The 19,646-nt window shown below is 39.4% G+C and overlaps 1 protein-coding gene and 1 long non-coding RNA gene across 3 annotated transcripts; one reads left to right on the top strand and one right to left on the bottom strand.

The window, feature by feature from the left end:
• Positions 1-4,206: 4,206 nt before the first annotated feature.
• On the bottom strand, positions 4,207-4,875 carry LOC128732814 (uncharacterized). The gene is made up of 3 exons (XR_008411842.1): positions 4,763-4,875; positions 4,579-4,703; positions 4,207-4,522 (listed from the first exon to the last, which is right to left on the bottom strand). It is a non-coding gene; the product is annotated as an uncharacterized LOC128732814 (long non-coding RNA).
• Positions 4,876-16,023: 11,148 nt separating this feature from the next.
• LOC128745735 (dolichyl-diphosphooligosaccharide--protein glycosyltransferase subunit STT3A) lies at positions 16,024-19,446 on the top strand. Of its 2 annotated transcripts, XM_053842821.1 has the most exons (6): positions 16,024-16,087; positions 16,161-16,448; positions 16,512-17,623; positions 17,693-18,073; positions 18,422-18,641; positions 18,703-19,446. In XM_053842821.1, the coding sequence occupies exons 2-6, from the start codon at positions 16,361-16,363 to the stop codon at positions 19,035-19,037; spliced, it is 2,136 nt and encodes a 711-aa protein (XP_053698796.1). In that variant the 5' UTR covers positions 16,024-16,087; positions 16,161-16,360; the 3' UTR covers positions 19,038-19,446. The 2 variants fall into 2 exon arrangements, with proteins under 2 accessions (XP_053698796.1, XP_053698793.1); XM_053842818.1 differs by lacking the exon at positions 16,024-16,087 and having other exon boundaries at positions 16,095-16,448.
• The last annotated feature ends 200 nt before the right edge of the window (positions 19,447-19,646 follow it).

The following is a 19,646-nucleotide window of genomic DNA, read 5'->3' as shown; positions in this document are numbered from 1 at the left end:
CTACTTTATTTAAAACATCTAATGGCCGCTCAACCATACGTTCCGCTATAAATCATCGCTTGCTCTTCGCTTCCGTAGCCATTTTCTTTTTTTTTTTTTTTTGCACTCTACCCCCCGCTTGTATTTGACAATTCCGCTCGTTCGGTAACAAATAAATCCAGGCAGTTCGCTCGTTCAATCGGCTTTTTTTTTTGTTTTTTTGCGCACCATTTTCTCGTACAGGCATAATTTTACATATTTTCCCCCACAACTAATAATTCACTATCCGCTATCATTCGCCATTTTGGTTTTCCAATCGGTTTTTTTGCGCACCATTTTCTCGTACAGGCATAATTTTACATATTTTCCCCCACAACTAATTCACTATCCGCTATCATTCGCCATTTTGGGTTTTCAATCGTTTTTTTTTGCGCACTATTTTCTCGTACAGGCATAATTTTACATATTTTCCCCCCGCAACTAATAATTCACTATCCGCTATCATTCGCCATTTTGGTTTTTCAATCAGTTTTTTTCCGCACTATTTTCTTCTACAAGCATAATTTTATATATTTCCCCCCGCAACTAATTATTCACTAACCGCTATCATTCACTTCAATTAAAACACCTGTGACCGTAGACCAACTTACCGGTCGGGAGCTTGTCCTGCGCCAATGTCGTGCTTATCAACCCGTTTCGTAGCCATTTTCGAAATATAATTTCACCCACGAGAAATACGTGCATTCAATGCAAACTTAGCCAACAGAATGAGAATCGTCTCCCTTTTTAAATGTTAGCAACCTTTAGCTGCTCTTCTAACTCAAAGCCGAATTTCTTCTCTTAATCACCCGTTCCCCGAACGCTCCGAAGAACCAACGATACCGACCGATTCTCTTCCGCTCATACAATTTCTCTCCCGCCAATAACATCGTTAGAGAATATTCAGTAATCGGACAAGCCATCTTTATTGATGGCAATACGTTACTGGCTTCCATCGATATTGTATGTGTGAAGTCGGGATCGGCTCCCGCCAAAGAGCGCTCGAGGCAAAACCAACTTGCGCAAGTCCTCAGTCACACTCACACACGCGCAGCTCTATAAGTGGACAAGAGTTCGCTCAATACCGCCAACGCGAAAGCTACGACTCACGCAATTTATTCTCGCATATCATATTTGATCGGTTTCCACTCTTTCCTATCTGGAAAGGCTGCCGTCTGCCTGTGTGCGTATGTACGCTTGAGACCTGTGACTCGAAGTATATAGCGGGCATACATATTTTGCGGCGGATGCCAACTTTTATTAATACCTCGCTTATCTACTACACAAACTTCCACCAAGTTTTCTTTCGGGTCACAGCACACATAATGTCAGATCATAGAATTTCGCAATTCGGCTGACAGCAAAAGTTTGTCTGTTATCGACATTATCGACTGCTGCGCGCTAGGCGGGCTAGGCTTCAGATGTAAAGATATTCTCACTGTCTGTTCTGTAGATACAAATGGGGCGGATCATATGGTGAGTGCTTATGGATCAAAAGATGGCGGGTTCAATTCTCGGAGAAAAAGACATGCATTTTTAATTATTTAGCTTACTTATACGAATTAAAGTTATTCGAAACTAAAAATATCGCGTTGACGGGAGAAATAAAAATTACGCGTTCCATTTTTTTAAATTTAAAAATAGATTTTTTTGGCTGCATAAAGGTTGATGAAGCGTTGATTAAGCGACTGGAAAAGTAGATTGCAAAACTATTTCTCGTTCTAAAAATAGAATTGACAGCATTGCGCAAATTGGCTATTTAAAAGTGCAAAAAAGTTTCTATTAAGCTTCATCGCAGCTTCGAAAGCAGCTATTAATTAGCCTGAAGCTTGATAAAATCACCAGATTTAGATGTTTAAGAGCTGAAAAAAGGTTTTCATTTCTAAACGTAAACCATAGATCAGCCACAGGTTGAATAAAATCAGCTATAAAAGCGTTTGATCAGCCTGAAATTGTTAACCCTTTATTTTCTTTTTATGTGATGGCATACATGTATAGAAATATTTCTTGCATATTATCCGTATGCATATGCCATATAGGTTCGTGTTGATGTTTATTCTAACGGCGGTGCAGGATTTTGCGCAAGATAAAAAGAGAGGGAAACATTTTTTCTTTTATCACACGTACATTTGCAAGGAGATTTCCTGCAAGTGTGAGCAGTGTTCAAAATCTTTTTTGATGACGGTAACGGCAATAAAGCTCGCTTAGAGAGAGCATATAATCAGCTTTTCATTGTGCTGAGATTGAAGAGATTTTACCAATTCAATCTTATTTTATCAACAGCACATCTTTGCACTACACTTCCAATGCAGCGGCAAACATGCGTATCGATGCAGAATCATATTATAACCGAACATTACAGCTGTACCGCTCTTTTCCAACACAGGTATCAAATTCGCCTAGGCTTGATCATCTCACCGTAAAGAATTTGCAATCTGTTGGGGCAATGGACTTCAGTAATTTTTTCTGGCACACTTCCCTAAAACAGACATCGTATTGCACTAGCTTTAATCGCGTTTGTAAGAAATTTGTCGGCACGCGGGGGCTTTATCACTCTTTCTGGCGTACTTCCCAAGCAAGGACATCAAAATGGTCTAGGTTTAATCGCGATGTTAAGAAATCTTTTTAAGACGAGGAAGCTTTGTCATTTGATTTGGCTTACTTCTTAAACAGCAAACACAGATATCGAATTGATATAGGTTTAGATCATCGTAAAGAATTTACGGTTGAAAAAAGGGGTGGTTTTATACTTTAACAAAATTGTTTACTTTCAGGACATCAAATTGGACTAGGTTCAATGTTCAAACGATAGCATTGGTTGAAGAATAGTAGTGGTTTTGCACTCCGGCGTACTTCCCAAGCTCAGATATTGGAATTGGACAAATTGGACTGGGTTTAAACGCGTTTGTAAAGAATTTGTTTGGGACGGGGAGACTTTGTCACTCTTTCTGGCGTACTTCCACGGTGTACTGGCACAGATATCAAACTGGTCAAGGTTCAATCGTCGCAAAGAAACTTCGACCTGTTGGATGGGACGGGAAGATTTTGTAACTTTTTTTTTCTAAAAATTCGTTAAAACTATGATGGCATCTTTTGCTATCATGATGGCGAAGGATTTTTCAATAGTGTGTACTTTGAAATCAATAAGTTTCTTTATTGGTGTGGATGCGTTTTCGATCGATTGGTGCAAAAATATTGAAAATCAATTTTTACGCGTCTGTACTGTACTTTATAAACCGTCTGTAGATTAGATTATTTTTAGTGCTGAACAGTAGCAACTAGCAACGCTGGCATCGCGAACATCGCGACTTAACACAAGCGAACCGCGAATATACATCGATTCGATAAGCTATATTCTCGGTTTTGAAAAAATAATTGCGTATAGAAAAGTGAACAACAATGCGCCGCACATGTGAATGCTATTTTTGTCAACATAGACAAGGTCAGAATGTCGACAAATCGTGTTTCAGGTTCCCCAAAGATTGTGAAATGTAAGTAGTAATTTTTCTATTAATTTTTTGGGTGAACCAGAACTTTTGAATAGGTGTAAGTTATGGGTATCCGTCTGTCAGTGCCAGGAAGTATCGGAGTCATTTTTGTCTGGAGAACCCGCTTTCTGTCACAAACTTATATGTTCCGATCATTTTACTCCTGAAGCGTTCATTGATTGGAACAACAAGCAAAAAAGGGTGAGATTGCTTTGCATTTGCTTTAATTTTACACCAGCATAAAGAAAAAAATATTGCGTTTGTATATTTAAGCCATTTGCTGTTTCGCAGCATCAGTAAGTAAGTATTCTGTATAAACAGTCTTTTGTGATAATATCATTCACACGCTCACTTATTTTAACTCTAAATAGCGTAAAATTGTACTCAGTTTCCTTAAAAGTCGGATCTACTCTGAATATAGAGTGGTTAGGCGTTACTCACTTACGAGTAGCGTAGCTACATGTCAAAGTTGAGTAGTTGTTACTCACTTCTCATTCTGCACGAATTACACTGAGTAATTTTTACGCATTCTCATTATTTTGACATTTTTCAATACAGGGTCGAAATTTCGGAAACTTTATAATAAAATCATTAGAAATAAAATGACAACTTTAACATTTATTTCACTGTATGGAAATTTTTTATAAGGTTAAAAATAATCAAAAATAATATCATATTTGGCTTATCTCTACATCTTCTGCATCAGTAGCCTCCCGGAAAGATACTGCAATGCGATTTACAGTTGCTCGCGAACTACGGTTGAGCGTTTTGAATAATACGCATTCTAGAAAATCTTGCATCATGCATAATTCTGTTGGAACTTTAATTCCGAAAACCTTATAGGTTTTAAACAACGTATCGATCCCATAGATTGAATTTCTTATGTCAATATGGATTGTCCTGTTTATAATGAAGAATAGTTGGCCGGCTGCAAAAGGTTTTGCGGCATATACGATATGTGGCTGTTCCAATACTGAAGTCGTTAAATATTCCTCAAGGAAACTGCCGTTATTGGGCTACAAAACAAGTACATATTTAAAAATTTGGTCAAAATTTTAGCATGTACACTTACATCAATCCAACGGATAAATGGCCATGCCAACTGTGTATCTGTAACTGATGGTATACCGTCCGCCTTGCGTCGAAGTCCACGTACCGGCATTTTATATAGCATTCGCAGATATCCTCTTATGTACTCTGTAAATTAATTTAATTTAGTGTAAATAAAATTTGAATACAAGTTTTAAACAACCTACCATCTTCAACTTGGCTGAACTTTTGTGATGAATAAAGCAAACATTTGGATAACACACCTTTGAAGTCCGGGTTTGTGTCCGCAAAAGGAAATAGTTGAGAGAACGATTGTCGAATCTAGAGTAAAAAATAGTTTTATTCCATTTAACCACATTTAGCGACATAAAAAGTTGCAAATGAAGACGAGGATTGAAGTTATGAATCTTTTCACAGTATATCAACAAATAATTTATGAGAGTTATGAGTGTATAGTGAGCTACCGGCTTCTGTATTTTCTTTTTCCGGATAATACGGATAAAGTAATGCCCAGATTTGAACGACGGATCTCGGATAACGTTTGTGACCTTGGTGACCCCCAGCACCTCCTCTTTTGGGATTGGCAACCCGCATATATGAAAACAGTTGTGAAAATGGTTATAATCATATCGGTATTATACTCTTTATAATCATTCCAAAACGTTCCCCACGTTGAAGGGATTTTACCAATTCAATCCTATTTTTCAACAACACATCTTTTCACTACTCTTCTAATGAAACGGCAAGCATGCGTATTCATACAGAGTCATATTATAACCGAACACTACAGCTGTAGCACATTCTTCCAACACAGATATCAAATTCGCCTAGGTTTAATCGTCTCACAGTAAAGAATTTGCGATCTGTTGGGACAACGGACTTGTGTCGTTTTTTCTGGCACACTTCCCTAACACAGACATCAAATTGGACTAGGCTTAATCGCGTTCGTAAGAAATCTGTTGGCACGAGGGCGCTTTGTCACTCTTTCTGGCGTACTTCCCAAGCAAGGACATCAAAATGGTCTAGGTTTGATCGCGGTGTTAAGAAATCTTGTTGAAATGAGGAAACTTTGTCACTTGTTTTGGCTTACTTCCCAAACACAGATATCAAATTGGTATAGGTTTAGATCATCGTAAAGAATCTTCCAACCAATCACGAAGCGAGAATTCTGATAAAACATAGCTTCTGTAGTGTCAATGTTTCAATAGTTCAACATCAAGAATCCATACTTTTCTTCATTTGGGCCAATTCTTAGAAGATTTTCCAATCTATTGGTGTAAGAATATTGAAAATCGTTCGGGAAACCACTAATCTATTAGCGTTCGAAACCTAACCACTTTTCGAGAGATTTTTTGGAATTACCCCCTATACCAGCTACCTTCCTGAAAGACGTAGTCCTACGTCAAAACTCGTTGAATACGCCCGCACAGTACGATTCATATTTTCTCATTAAAGAATCCATTGTGTCGACAGTAGCAAAATTGTTGTCGTTTGGTTGCGGAAAAAGGAATTCAGCCTCGGATTCAACACAATTTGAATTAAGGGCAGTTTCCTCCGGGTTCGAAAGGACCGATGGGTTTTCACTCACATCATCAAGCGGAGGATGAACAGCGTGCATGTGTCGCTTGAAATTTTCAAATCGGTCGTAGAGTGACCCACATTCCGAACACCTGAAAGGCAAATCAGCCTTATTGCTGATGTTAATATGATGAATCACTTTGAAGTGAGATTTTAGCTCCACGTGCCCCGGAACTAACATTTCACAATGTTCAATGTGGCACCGCAATCCTTTATAAATAAATATAGTTGAACATGTCGATTTCAAGCTTAAAATGTACATACATTTCAATTTGTTGTATGATTCCGTTCCTGCTTTTTCCAACACCATATCCACAGACTAACAGACGTAACACTGAAACCTCGTTCCATCGCCAATAAAAATGATCTTTTCAAATTTTCACTTAAGCCAAGACTCAAACAACAGTCGCTGCGCGAGAATGCCACTTGCCTGCGGTAGCGCTGGTATCAGATAATATACAAGTAAATTTATTGCATTACTAAATTTATAGCGAGTTGCTCTGCGTAGCGCGAAGACTTTACCAGAAGATGCTAGTGTTTTTTCCAAGTTTTGTGGGTGTCATAGAACCGATGTTTTGTTAGAAAATTTGTTCGAAATGTTACGTTTATTAATCTGTGCCTTATCCATTTTGTTCTTTTTCCATATATTTATGCTATTACAACACAAAACACGGTTTGCACTTGAAATACTTATACTTCGTGGTTATTTTTCTACAAACGACACAAATTGCACTTTAAAAGTTTTAAAATGTGTTAGCTTGAACCAAATAACATGGACGACTACAGAAAAAACACAAGACGAAGTAATTAAAAGAGCTGAGTACATGTTACTCAGTTTTGCTATTAAAAGTTACTCATTTTTTGACATTTTAGATAAAAATACGAAAGTGAGTAACAGTTCCTCTATTTAGAGTAAAACTGAACGAGCGTGCATGTGAATTCAAGCTAACCCCAAGATTTTCAACAAAATTGGTACTTCGTTTGAAAATATCATGGCCAACAATGCCAATGGCTGCGATTTCCAATCTGAATTTGAAAACACCTCGCTCAATGCATCTTCTATCGAGTATTTCGAGAATGACGGTAATTTTTAACTGTAGCGAAGAAAATTACGGGATATCGATTATGAAACCACAGATCTACAGCTTAGCACAGATCATGCATTCCACTTTCTTCAGGATCAGAATTGGATGGACGATCAAAAAACGTGCCCGAGCGCCACTGTTAAAATGGCTGGTTTAGAACACCGGAATGCAAAACTGCGAGAAAAAGAACTGAAAACAGTAAAGCGACGATAGTTTGTCGCGAAGCAAGCAAGCACCCGACGCCTCAGACGTATTCGAAAGCAATCGTCAGAAATCAAAGCGCTAAAAACAGTTGAAAGTTGTTGATAGTTGAAAAAACTTCAAAAGAGAACTATTTAGAAGAATCTTGGCAACATTGTCCAACAAAATCCAATCATCCATGATATTATTCAAAATAAAGGTACCAGTAAACCTGGACCAAATTGAAGTCCTGAACAAATTTGTAAAAATTCGAAACTATTCTCGCTATTTGATTGATGTTATTATTTAAACATTGAACCTAGACGAATTTGATGTCCTGAAAGTAAACAATTCGTAAAAGTGTGAAACTATCCTTTCAATTATCCCTACCATCCGTTCGATCTTATCATTTGAACACAAAATCTAGACAAAGTTGATGTTCCGAAAGTAAACCGTTGAAGAAGAGAACGCACCTACCTCTTCTTTTAAACCGATTATATCGATATGCAGTGGACCCCCGCTACGCGGCTACGTTTTAATTTGAATAACTGGCCACCCTAAAGCAAGAGCAACATGTGAAAAGGGCCTATATGCACATGACAGATTCTCTTCGTGTCTCCTCTCTTCCGCTTATTATGGCGATGCAAATGCACTTGAAGGATTAATTCTGCATGAAACGGTTACTGGCGTTATTTGCTAGTTATTGGTAACGAAAAACTGCATTAGAACCAAATAGGAACGCATTCCTGTCGCCGTGGTAAACGCAAGAGGGGACGCACAAAGAGAATCCCTCATTTGCACATAGGCCCTTTTCACATTGTTCCGGGTAGGCAGAGTAAAACGCCAGATTCTGTTAGCGTAATGCTTTAAGCTGAAAGGTTTATTATAATCATATAATATTTCGTAGTGATATATTAGTTTTACTCACAAATTCTGTGCGCGATTATAATTAGCTACCCGAAACAATGGGTGAAGCGGAGACGAAAATCACTCTGTAGTTGAAAATATATGCGTAAATTTTATGGAATTTTTAATGTAATGTTGGACTACAACCTCCTATATAGTACAATTACTTAGTTGAAAACTAGTTTAACTAGCAATTGGTGATCGTAGCTTATTCCGCGTTCAACGCGGTCTCGCGGGTTTATAGCTATTAATATAAAGAAATGCGGTCATTTGCCTCGAGAATATTATTTGTAACTCTTACCGATCTACTATTACTGTGAACTTAGTATAATATAAATTTATAAAAAACAACTATTTAAGAAAATTAATCGCGATAATTTCTGTACTTGGATTTCGCGCTATTTACGGAGTGAATTTTTTTTCTCTTTGCACTTCACGTATCGAATTAGACTTCCGTTCGATTGATAACGGCCGGTTTATCTCTTATCCTCGGCTCGCTATAATCAAGGGTTGCATTCGTTGATCAAGGTTGCCAGATGAGCTGCTGTAGTGGCAACACACATGTTGCGCGAGAAGTATGCTGAAACTCGTATATGAACTGGCCGCCCCCAAGTAACCATAAGCATTAATCTAAAACCGTATATTGGAAATAATTCTGCATCCCAAGTGCCAAACTTTTGTATATTAGCAATCTTAATGCTTATAAAACGTATATTAACATTGTTGATGCATAGAAGCATTAACGTAAATCAGCATTAAAGAAAGCAATATATGCGCATATAACGTAACAATATAATGCATTTAGTCAATTGCATTAAAACGAGCCGTAAGTGTTGATGAACGGCTTGTACTTGACTTCTTATTTTGCTATTCTGCGGCCACTATTTGTGCCCTCTTCCATCTGAAGGTTGCCATCTTTTTCTACCCTATTGGTAATGCAGAACAAGTAGCTATGATCACCAAGATTTAAATACGACTAATTTCACCTCACTCAATCACATCCGCTATGGTTTAGATAGCAAAGGTGCAAGGAAACGAATGAGGTTGCATGACTAACTCCCGGTTCGAGCCCTGTCTAGGTGGTAAGATTATTCAGCATTTCCAAAAATGGTTCTGTTTATCCTGCTCCCCTTGAGATGCAGCAAAAAAAAATCGCTTGCTTTTTTAGTTTTTTAAATCCCGACCGAATCTATTTTTATTTACCATAACAAGCAAACGATATGCCATCGATACTTTTTCGATACGTCGATAATGTAGACAAAATGACGTTTCGTTTAAGCCTCAAACAAACACTGATAATGCTTATTGGATGCTTGTGGCGTAGCATTTTAACAACCCGCTATTTCGCCTTTTTAGCATTATGTGAGTTCTATAGAAGTATATATAGAAAAATATGCTTTTAATCATAGTTCTTTATGCTTATACAATGTTGTCCAAGGACTAGTGTTTAGTGCTTACTGGTTACTTGGGATTCAATAAAAACTCTCGTGAAGTTTAGCAATAGTAAGAGCTTTTATTTGGTACTAAGATCGATCAAATCGGTTGTGTGGTTCCGGAGAAAATCGTGTCACGCAATTTTCACATTTTTGCTTATAACTTTTAAACTAAAAGTCAGACCACGAAACCATTTAATAGTGATATACTAGGTGATAATACCTTTCAAATAAAAGTTATAGCAGAAGAATCGGTTCAGCCATCTCCGAGAAATAGGCGATTGAAAATTGAAGCGCACGCACATACACACATTCACACACACACACACAGACATTGCTCATTCGTCGAACCTGATCGATTGGTATATGTGACACGGCCCTCCGGGCCTCGGATCAACTTCGTGTTTTTCGACCAATTCCTAAACCTTTGTTATATTGCACTCTTAAATGATTCTACCTGTAAATAGGTCGGATTTAGTTAAAGCTAGGTTTGAAACTACTCAAAATGCCCTTAAAGTGTACAAACTCAAACTTTGGGTAAAAATTTCAACCAATTTTGGCTACTTGCTACCGATAATTGAATTATTCTCTATGACAAATAACGTAATTTTAAGTTCCTACTACCAATTTTTTGGTTGAAAAACTACTCAAAATCTGAGTTTGTACACTTTAAGGGCATTTTGAGTAGTTTCAACCTAACTTTAACTAAATCCGACCAATTTACAGGTAGAATTATTTAAGAGTGTGTATAACAAAGGTAAAACAGGGCAGCCAGTTCACACAAGCTCCAGCATATTTAGGGTTACCAGTTGTTCAAATTAAAAGCTAACCCCGTTAGTTTGCATGAGAAATCGTTCAAACGAACGGGGGTCCACTGTATGGGAAAAATAGGACAATCTCACCATCAATCCTTCGAATGAAAACTAATTGCGTCAGTTTCCATCATCTGATATCCAATAATAAATTTAATTTTTCCTTACACGCAGAAAAAAAATGTAAATGCAAAAAAAATCTGTATAAATTCAACAAAAAATATTGTTGACTGAAGGCTAACCCAGATATTTTTTTGATTCTAACTGTTTGACTTTTTAGTTCAACAATAAGGTTTGTTATTTCAAATAATTGCTAGTTTCTATCAAAGAAAAAATCGTAGAATCAAAAATAAGTACTTTTGGGTTTATAAACGATCTAGTAGAAGTAAAAGAAGTACGAATTCAGTTTAAACAATATTTTTTTGATTCAAAAATATGATACAAGTTGAACTCAACAACAGGGGATTGTTGATTCAAACTATCACCATTTTTCTGCGTGTACGATATCCATGTGCATTATTTAAGCTTGTTACGGTTAGAGTCTTAATTGTACAATAGGAGGTGTTTGATGAGCTAAAACGAAACAAATAAATAAAATAACATCCCAGGTAACAACGGTAGCTGAATTGCAAGAGCAATGGCTGTTTACGGGTTGGTTTAAGGCGATCAAAGCTGTATAAAGTAAGCACTCAAATAGTGTTTAAATAAGCGATGTTTAAGCTACTTTAAGTTTTTCTCTCCCAAAAGCTGATAAAAAAGCTTGTTAGCGGTTTTTTCTGCTAAACAATCTGCTCTTAAACAGCCATAAACATCGAACCGTTTTACGGCTGCCTAAAGGTGTTAAAATGTAGAGTGGAAGCTTACATTAGGCTTTCAAACTCAAACTTCAAGCTTTCAAACTACTTTAAGTCTGCTTAAGGGTGTTAAAGTGGCTTTACAAACTTCTACCAAGTTTTCTTTTGGCTCACAGCACACATACTGTCAGATCATAGAATTTCGCAATTCGACTGACAGCAAAAGTTTGTCAGTTATCGACTGCTTCACGCTAGGCGGGCTAGGCTTCAGGTGTAAAGATATTATCACTGTCTGTTCTGCAGATGCAAATGGGGCGGATCATATGGTGAGTGCTTTTTCAGCTCTTAAACATCTAAATCTGGTGATTTTATCAAGCTCCCATTTCAAAAGTATGCAATGCTCTAGCAATGCTTATTTTCTGTCTCTTTCCTGCATACTGTTGTTGTTTATTGTTGTTGTTTATTGTTTGTATCAACAGACATATAGTTGTCCTAATGATAATTCGGTCTAACTAGTACGTAAAATATATAAAAAGTTCCTACGAATAGTCCTACGATTTAGGTAAAAGTCGAACCCAGCTGACACTTGGCTGAAAACTCGTTGTAGCCCGACGATGGCCCCGTTTGCTGCATAATTTGTCCTTCGAAACGGTACTTGGAGGAACATTCTGCTACGAAGAGGTCGTGGTTGAGCCCGTAGACTGATATGGTTGAGAAGCCATGAACAATCGACCCTTGCCATTAGGAGATCAGCTACAAGGATTGCTCGGCACAGATTTCTCCTAGTTGCTAGGGTGTCCAGTCCAATTAGCAACAGGCGTGCTTCGTATCTTGGTAGCTGGAGCGGGTTGTTCCAAGGCAGGCGACGGAGGGCGAACCGAATGAATTTACGTTGTATTTTCTCTAACCGATCAACGCCGTTGAGATAATGGGGATTCCAGACCGCCGAACAATATTCTAGCGTCGAACGAACAAGCGCGCAGTACAAATTCTTCAAGCAATATATATCGGTGAAGCTTTTCGCAGTTCTCATTATTATGCCAAGACTGCGGGATGCTTTAGCAACGATGTAGCTGATGTGCTGCTTGTAGGACAACTGTGAGTCGAGAAGGACTCCCAGATCCTTGATGCAGGACTCTCTTTTAATCAGTTCACCGCCTAGATGATAGTTAAAAATGATCGGCCGTTTTTTCCTGGAGAACGACACAACTGAACATTTGCTGATGTTGAGCACCATTCTATTTTCGTTACACCACCTAGAAAAGTTCTCCAGTTGCTGTTGCAGAAACATGGCGTCCTCTACTTTTTTGACCTCGTTATAGATCTTAAGGTCATCGGCAAAAGAAAGCCTGGGTCCTCGTAGCGAAAAGTTTACATCGTTGAAGTATAGTAGGAAGATGAGCGGACCTAGATGACTGCCTTGTGGAATACCGGACGTAGTAATAAACTCCCTGGATAACGATTCTCCGATTTTAACAGCCACATGCCGATCAGCCAAATAGGACTTCAGCCAGACCAGTAGGGTGCCACCAAGTCCCATTCTGTCAAGTTTGGCAATTGCAATTTCATGATTTATCTTATCAAAAGCAGCAGAAAGGTCGGTGTAAATTGCGTCCGTTTGGAAACGCTTCGACAGGGTATCCGTAGCATAAGTAGTAAATGAAAGGAGATTTGTCGTGGTTGATCGTCGTGGCATGAATCCATGCTGAGAATCGTCGATAAATTGTTTACAATGGTAGAACACTGGTCCCAAAATTACTTTTTCGAACAGCTTGGATACCGCACACAAAGCGGCGATACCTCGATAATTATCGATGTCCGTTTTATCGCCTTTCTTGTGAACCGGGAACATAAACGCCGTTTTCCATAGCGTCGGAAAAATGCCGGTAGACAGAGACAAATTGTAAAGCTGACGAAGAGGAGCAAGTAAACCTGTGGTGCATTTCTTGAGAAGAATAGCGGGTATCCCGTCCGGTCCAACGGAGGTGGATGGCTTCATTTCGGCGATTGCTTTTTGGATCATACGCGCTGGATTGGTCGTCTGCTCGATTGGAATGACACTGACAGATAATTATCATTCCAATTTTGACATTGTCGCCACTCTACATATAGTCACTCTAATATTTCCCTCCTTCCGACATCGAGTCGGTGGAAAATGTCAAATCAAACTTGCGACTGTTATGATCAGAGATGCCAGATTTATTATGCAGAATTACGCACTGACGTAATCAGAATTACGACTGATTTTTATTGCGCTCTTCACACTCAATTGGACTGCACAGTTATAAAGTGCAACCTTCAAAACTGTGATGAAAAGTGTGCTACTGATAATATCGCTAGTAATCTTATATCGATAATACCATCAAACTTTATCGTCACGGAAGAGTATCGAAAATTGGAGGGTTTAAAGTGAAATCTTCTTCTTGGCTTGTTATTATTTTAACATTTTTGTACTATTTCTTACGTGTTTTTGCTTATACTGTCATATTATCGTTATTAATTATTAACGATAAGAAAACTTTATCAATAATCGTTATAGATTTTGATCGGCATTTCCCATCATTACAACTCTCCCATCTGAGCTGACATTTGATTTAGCAGTGGCGCCAGTACCAGTTGGAGGAAAAGCAAATAGTATTTAATTTTTCATTTATTTCATATATGCTGCATATTTGTTAAAATTATGAATTAAGCGCGGAATTATGTATTTAGAAACTATTTTTATATTAATCGTAGCGTCGATAACAACTCTACGTAAGCATTAGAATTCAAATAGGAATCAACCAAGATTCATGGGTTTTTACCACGAAATTTTGGCAACTTTTCTCACCTACAAAATGTGTGACTGAACAAGTGTGCTCAAAATCCAACTTTCAATGCAAAGGGCAATAATGCCAAATTGCGAATACGGCGATTTTGTGTACATTTAATTTTGATTTCATCTGTTTTAAATCATATTGATTACTTACGCTGTATAAACATGTTTGAACCACAGAGAACAGCCATCCAGGCTGGCATACCCAACCTGTGTAAATTTTTGTAAAGGCCATTTCGAAATAACCCCTCGTTCACGTTAAAGTTACCCGAAGTTACCCCTCGCATTTGTTAGTTTGGCGATTCGTTTGATGGCGGCGCCACCCGCAAGTACCTGTCAAAACTGAAATCCAATATATTTCTAGATAGAATTAACAAAATGGCGAATGTCGCAAATGTAAACAAAACGGGTGAGAGTTATTTTTTGCTGGACCAGCATAGGAAAATTAACCCTCACTCGGTTTGTTTACGCTTGCGACATTCGCCCTTTTGTTAATTCTATCTTCAATTGGCATAAGCTAAATAGAGCTTTCTGACAGCTCAAGCACCCACACTAGCGAACACGAAATACGCGTGTATATACATGATGTTTACCTCATTTTAGGGAACAGGTGATGCTGGAGGCACAAACCGACAAAAAGCGATTACTAGTTGTGTTTCTCCGTTTGCCACACTGCAGAGCCCATATTTCGGTCAAATTTTCCATCCTGTTCCAAATTCAAGCATATATTTTGAAAATATGCTGGTATTTTAACCAGCGGAAGACGAAATTCATTCTGTACCTTGGTCACAGAACAGAACTGGAAGCCCGAACGATTCGGCGATCAAAACTGGTAACAGAGACTTTTTTGTTTTTCTTTTTCTTTGGGAAGATTTTCGCATAGAAGCGAGTAACAGCAATATAAGCATAACGCTCGCTGCCAATCGCATCCCGGTAAGAATTGTCGTACGGACGTCGTCCGACACAAGCGTAACTCTTGCTTGCGTCTGTCCGACGTCGCAAGACAAATTCTTACTGCGATAGCAGCTATCACATGCTTTCGTGTGCATTCGAATGCGTTCGTGTGTTTTCGTGGAAAAAAGTGACTCGCTACCGCCAGGTTCACTAGTATCTGTAGAAAGTAGCATGTACGTGTTTGGATTTCTACTTCCACTTCTGTTTTGTGCCTTGGTGACAAAGGAATGCATCTCTTTTGTTTACTGTTGTTGTTTGCCTCATTTTCAAGCACCAATACACACATAACTGGAAAGCTCTATAATGCTATATGTCTGGTAGCTCTGTCGAACATCAGCTGGCAGGTTTCGCATGATGGCGCTTCAATCACTTAAGGGAATGCAAGTGGCAATAAGCAGCTAGATATCGCTTGAGTCATTTTACACACCGTTCCCGAACCTTTTTGTTCTTGCTTGGATGTCTGTTATCTGTGGTCGTACCGTCGGTATTGGTATAAGGTTTTGCACGGGCGAGCATAACCTCACTTCTTTGACGTCTATCAGTGGTTTGTTTACATGGACTTGGAACATGGGTTAACAAGTTGGAACTGAATATTGCTTAAGGCCTTAACGGCAAGTCAGAAAAGCACAAAAACTGCCATTCTGAGTAGTTTGGAGGGTGACACTGCTGGATAATATGCTTTTAAAACGTTTAACTCCAATTTATGCATATCGCGTTCGCCTAACAAATAGTAAACAAACCACGAGTGGATGTCAAATGGGTGAATTGCGTTCATTCCGGTTCATTCGTGACGTCACCTTGCAAAACCTTATTATATGCATCAGTACGCGGCCAGCAAAAAGAAAAGATGCTTCAAATTCAAACGTCTGAAATGTCAGATCGCATAAACAATCGTCCGACGCAAACGAAGTGCAAGTGCCACGCCATTCTATGTTCATTTTTTCTGGTTATCGTTTGAATGCCGGTTTTTATCCGTGAGTAAATTACTCCATTATTACTCCCTAGAAATCAATTTCGGATAAATAATTCGTTTGCGTGTTTTGTCAGAAAAAACTAACAGCAGCAATGAATAACTAGACTATCAAGCTATTGGAAGTTCCCTACCGTGTGCGTACACGACCGACAAAAGCGACATTTTTCTACGTTCGTGATTTGTTATTGATGCGGAAAGACGAAGTTGTGTCAGTTCTATTCTAGTCAAAGTGATAGGCGTAGTTTGCTACAGAAAGTTTTAACCAAACGCTAAAATGGAGCAGGTGTCGAAGCTCCGAATGAATCTAGAGAAGCAGGAGAGTCTGGTCAAGCTGGGAATACTGACAACGGCTGCCATTCTATGTAAATCTTTTTTGTTTGATGTTTTCTTTGATGTACATACTTAATGCGATGTCTGTTTTTCAGCATTTTCAACGAGACTGTTTTCGGTGCTGCGCTTCGAGAGTGTCATTCATGAATTCGATCCGTACTTCAACTATCGAACCACCAAGTTCCTAGCAGAGCAGGGTTTTTACAACTTCCACAATTGGTTCGATGAGCGAGCGTGGTATCCGCTGGGGCGTATTATAGGCGGAACCATTTACCCGGGCCTGATGGTTACATCGGCTACGCTATATCGCATCATGTGGAACTTAAACATCACGGTCGATATCCGAAATGTGTGCGTGTTTCTTGCTCCGTTCTTTTCTTCTCTCACGACCATTGTGACGTATCTGCTGACGAAGGAAATTTACAGTACTGGGGCAGGATTGGTGGCGGCTGCCATGATCTCCATCGTCCCCGGATATATTTCCCGTTCCGTTGCTGGCTCGTACGATAACGAAGGCATTGCTATTTTCTGCATGTTACTAACCTATTATATGTGGATCAAAGCAGTTAAAACGGGTGGGATTTTTTGGTCAACTTTAGCCGCCTTGGCTTATTTCTACATGGTATCGTCCTGGGGAGGATACGTGTTTCTGATTAATCTGATCCCGCTTCACGTGCTCGCTTTGATGGCAACCGGTCGTTTCACACATCGAGTTTATATCGCCTATAGCACTCTGTATACAATCGGAACCATACTGTCAATGCAGATCTCGTTTGTAGGATTCCAGCCGGTTCAAAGCTCCGAGCATATGCTGGCATTTGGTGTTTTTGGACTCTGCCAGCTCCATGCCCTCGTGGATTACGTTCGTGCTCGCGTTTCTAAGGAACATTTTGATATACTGTTCAACGCCCTGGTTGTTTCAATCGCTACAATAACTGCGCTATTAAGTTTGATTCTAACCCTGACCGGTAAAATATCGCCCTGGACCGGACGATTCTACTCGCTGCTAGATCCCTCCTATGCTAAGAATCACATTCCTATTATTGCATCCGTTTCGGAACATCAGCCGACGTCCTGGTCGTCGTTTTACTTCGATCTGCAGATTCTTGTCTTTCTGTTTCCGGCCGGGCTGTATTTTTGCTTCTCGAAACTTTCCGATGCAAATATCTTCATTATTCTGTACGGCGTTACCTCGATCTACTTTGCGGTAAGTGTTGTGGCCTGGGGTTGTGGAATCAATAAAAATTGTTTTTTTTTTTTTTTTTTATTTCGACAGGGTGTTATGGTTCGTCTAATGCTGGTTCTAGCACCGGTCATGTGTGTCCTGTCGGGAATTGCCATCTCCCATTTGCTAACGAAATACATACGAAATGTGGACTCAGGTGGCAGCGGGACCGCTGCTGGTGGCAAAGCTTCCGATTCGAAGAAAGCCAAAAAGCACGAACAGCAGTCACCGATGAAGAGGGAAATTGCCATCGCTTTCGTGATGGTTCTTACGTTGCTACTGATCACCTACACGTTCCACTGCACCTGGGTTACCTCGGAAGCGTACAGTTCGCCGAGTATTGTGCTCAGTGCGCGATCCCATGATGGCGGTCGGATTATTTTCGACGATTTCCGTGAAGCGTACTATTGGCTGAAAATGAACACACCGGAGGTGAGTGAGAAAAAAAAACCCAAACTTTAAAACCAATTTAAAAAAATCGTAAAGGATAACAGCATGATGAACGATAGTTTAAGTTTGAAAGGCAGGTTTGCTGTTAATGCCAGTATGGGCGGGCTCAGTTTCCGGTTGAGTTCCTTGCTAATTCCCGGATTCTGGCAATTGTCGTCAATCTCGGTAGACAGTATAACCACACAAATGTCTTCATGATCAATAGCACTTTGATCGCTGATCGTTATTCTTCATAAACTACTCTTTGGGTGATCAAATTTGTTCACCATTCAGAGTACAAAACCATAGAGGTCACAATCACACTGAAAACCGGTCAAACTTTTCTTGTAGGATGCACGGGTAATGTCCTGGTGGGATTACGGCTACCAAATAACAGCGATGGCTAATCGGACTATACTGGTGGACAACAACACGTGGAATAACACTCACATTTCCCGTGTGGGACAAGCGATGGCCTCTACCGAAGACAAAGCTTACGAAATAATGAAGGAGCTCGACGTGGATTATGTGCTTGTAATTTTCGGAGGGCTGACGGGTTACTCTTCTGATGGTATGTCTGCTGGGTTTGACGAAAAAGGTTATTTTCTAAGTTCTTATTGTCGTTTGTCTAGATATCAACAAGTTCCTTTGGATGGTTCGCATTGGCGGCAGCACCGATCGTGGTGCGCACATCAAGGAAACCGATTATTACGCCTCCAGCGGCGATTTCCGTATCGATAAAGAGGGTTCGCCGACGTTACTCAACTGTTTAATGTACAAAATGTGCTACTATCGCTTCGGGCAGGTTTACACCGAAGGTGGAAAAGCCCCGGGATACGATCGCGTACGCGGAGCTGAGATAGGCAACAAAGACTTTGAGCTGGATGTGCTAGAGGAAGCTTATACCACGGAGCACTGGTTGGTACGTATTTACAAAGTAAAAGACTTGAGCAACAGGGGCGTGTAGAGGGCGATTTTACTCGGGTTCTCAGAGAACATCTACCTATCTCGATTTGGCTCTAGAATAGGTATTCCATTCGTACTCAAAATTATTACTTATTTACCAGTGGGAAAATTTCTTTATCAACACAAACATCGTCTACTAAGCAGAATAGTTGCACTCGCATAAAGTTCTAGTTGTTTTGTTTAATCAGAAAAAAGGCGATTGGATTAACTGATAAGTACGAAACAAAACCTGCCACAAAATATCTACAGTTTATAATAATCACCGCATTTTTTTACGCGAACTGCAGTAAGAGAAAACTGAAAAACACGTGCATTTATAAGCAGCAGCAAGTAGGTATTGAGTTTTAGCAGATTCATTTAAAAAAATACCGCAGAAGTAAAACTCAGGCTCAGAAAATAAAACTGTCACAACGAAACAGCCATCGGTGTGTCCTGTAGTTGATGATATCATAGCTAAGGAAACTTTACTAATCCTGGTGCATTAGGGTTTCATTTGCGTCAAAATGCTACGCTAACACCTGTATATTAGGTCCATGGTAGTTTGCGTATAGTTCGCTTGCCTGAGTCGTCCGTCGACTTTCTATCTACGTCTTTCTATTCTCGTGGTCTG

The sequence above is a fragment of the Sabethes cyaneus genome, chromosome 1 (assembly GCF_943734655.1).
Source record: "Sabethes cyaneus chromosome 1, idSabCyanKW18_F2, whole genome shotgun sequence".
NCBI lineage: Eukaryota > Metazoa > Arthropoda > Insecta > Diptera > Culicidae > Sabethes > Sabethes cyaneus.
The sequence above is the reverse complement of the archived record's forward strand: the minus strand, read 5'-3'. Positions and strand labels throughout refer to the sequence as shown.

Excerpts from the sequence above, each read along its gene's own strand:
- LOC128745735 (XM_053842821.1), top strand. The coding sequence starts at position 16,361 with ATGGAGCAGGTGTCGAAGCTCCGAATGAATCTAGAGAAGCAGGAGAGT. Across the intron at positions 18,074-18,421 it reads TGAAAATGAACACACCGGAG|GATGCACGGGTAATGTCCTG; the intron begins GTGAGTGAGAAA and ends CTTTTCTTGTAG. Across the intron at positions 18,642-18,702 it reads GACGGGTTACTCTTCTGATG|ATATCAACAAGTTCCTTTGG; the intron begins GTATGTCTGCTG and ends TCGTTTGTCTAG.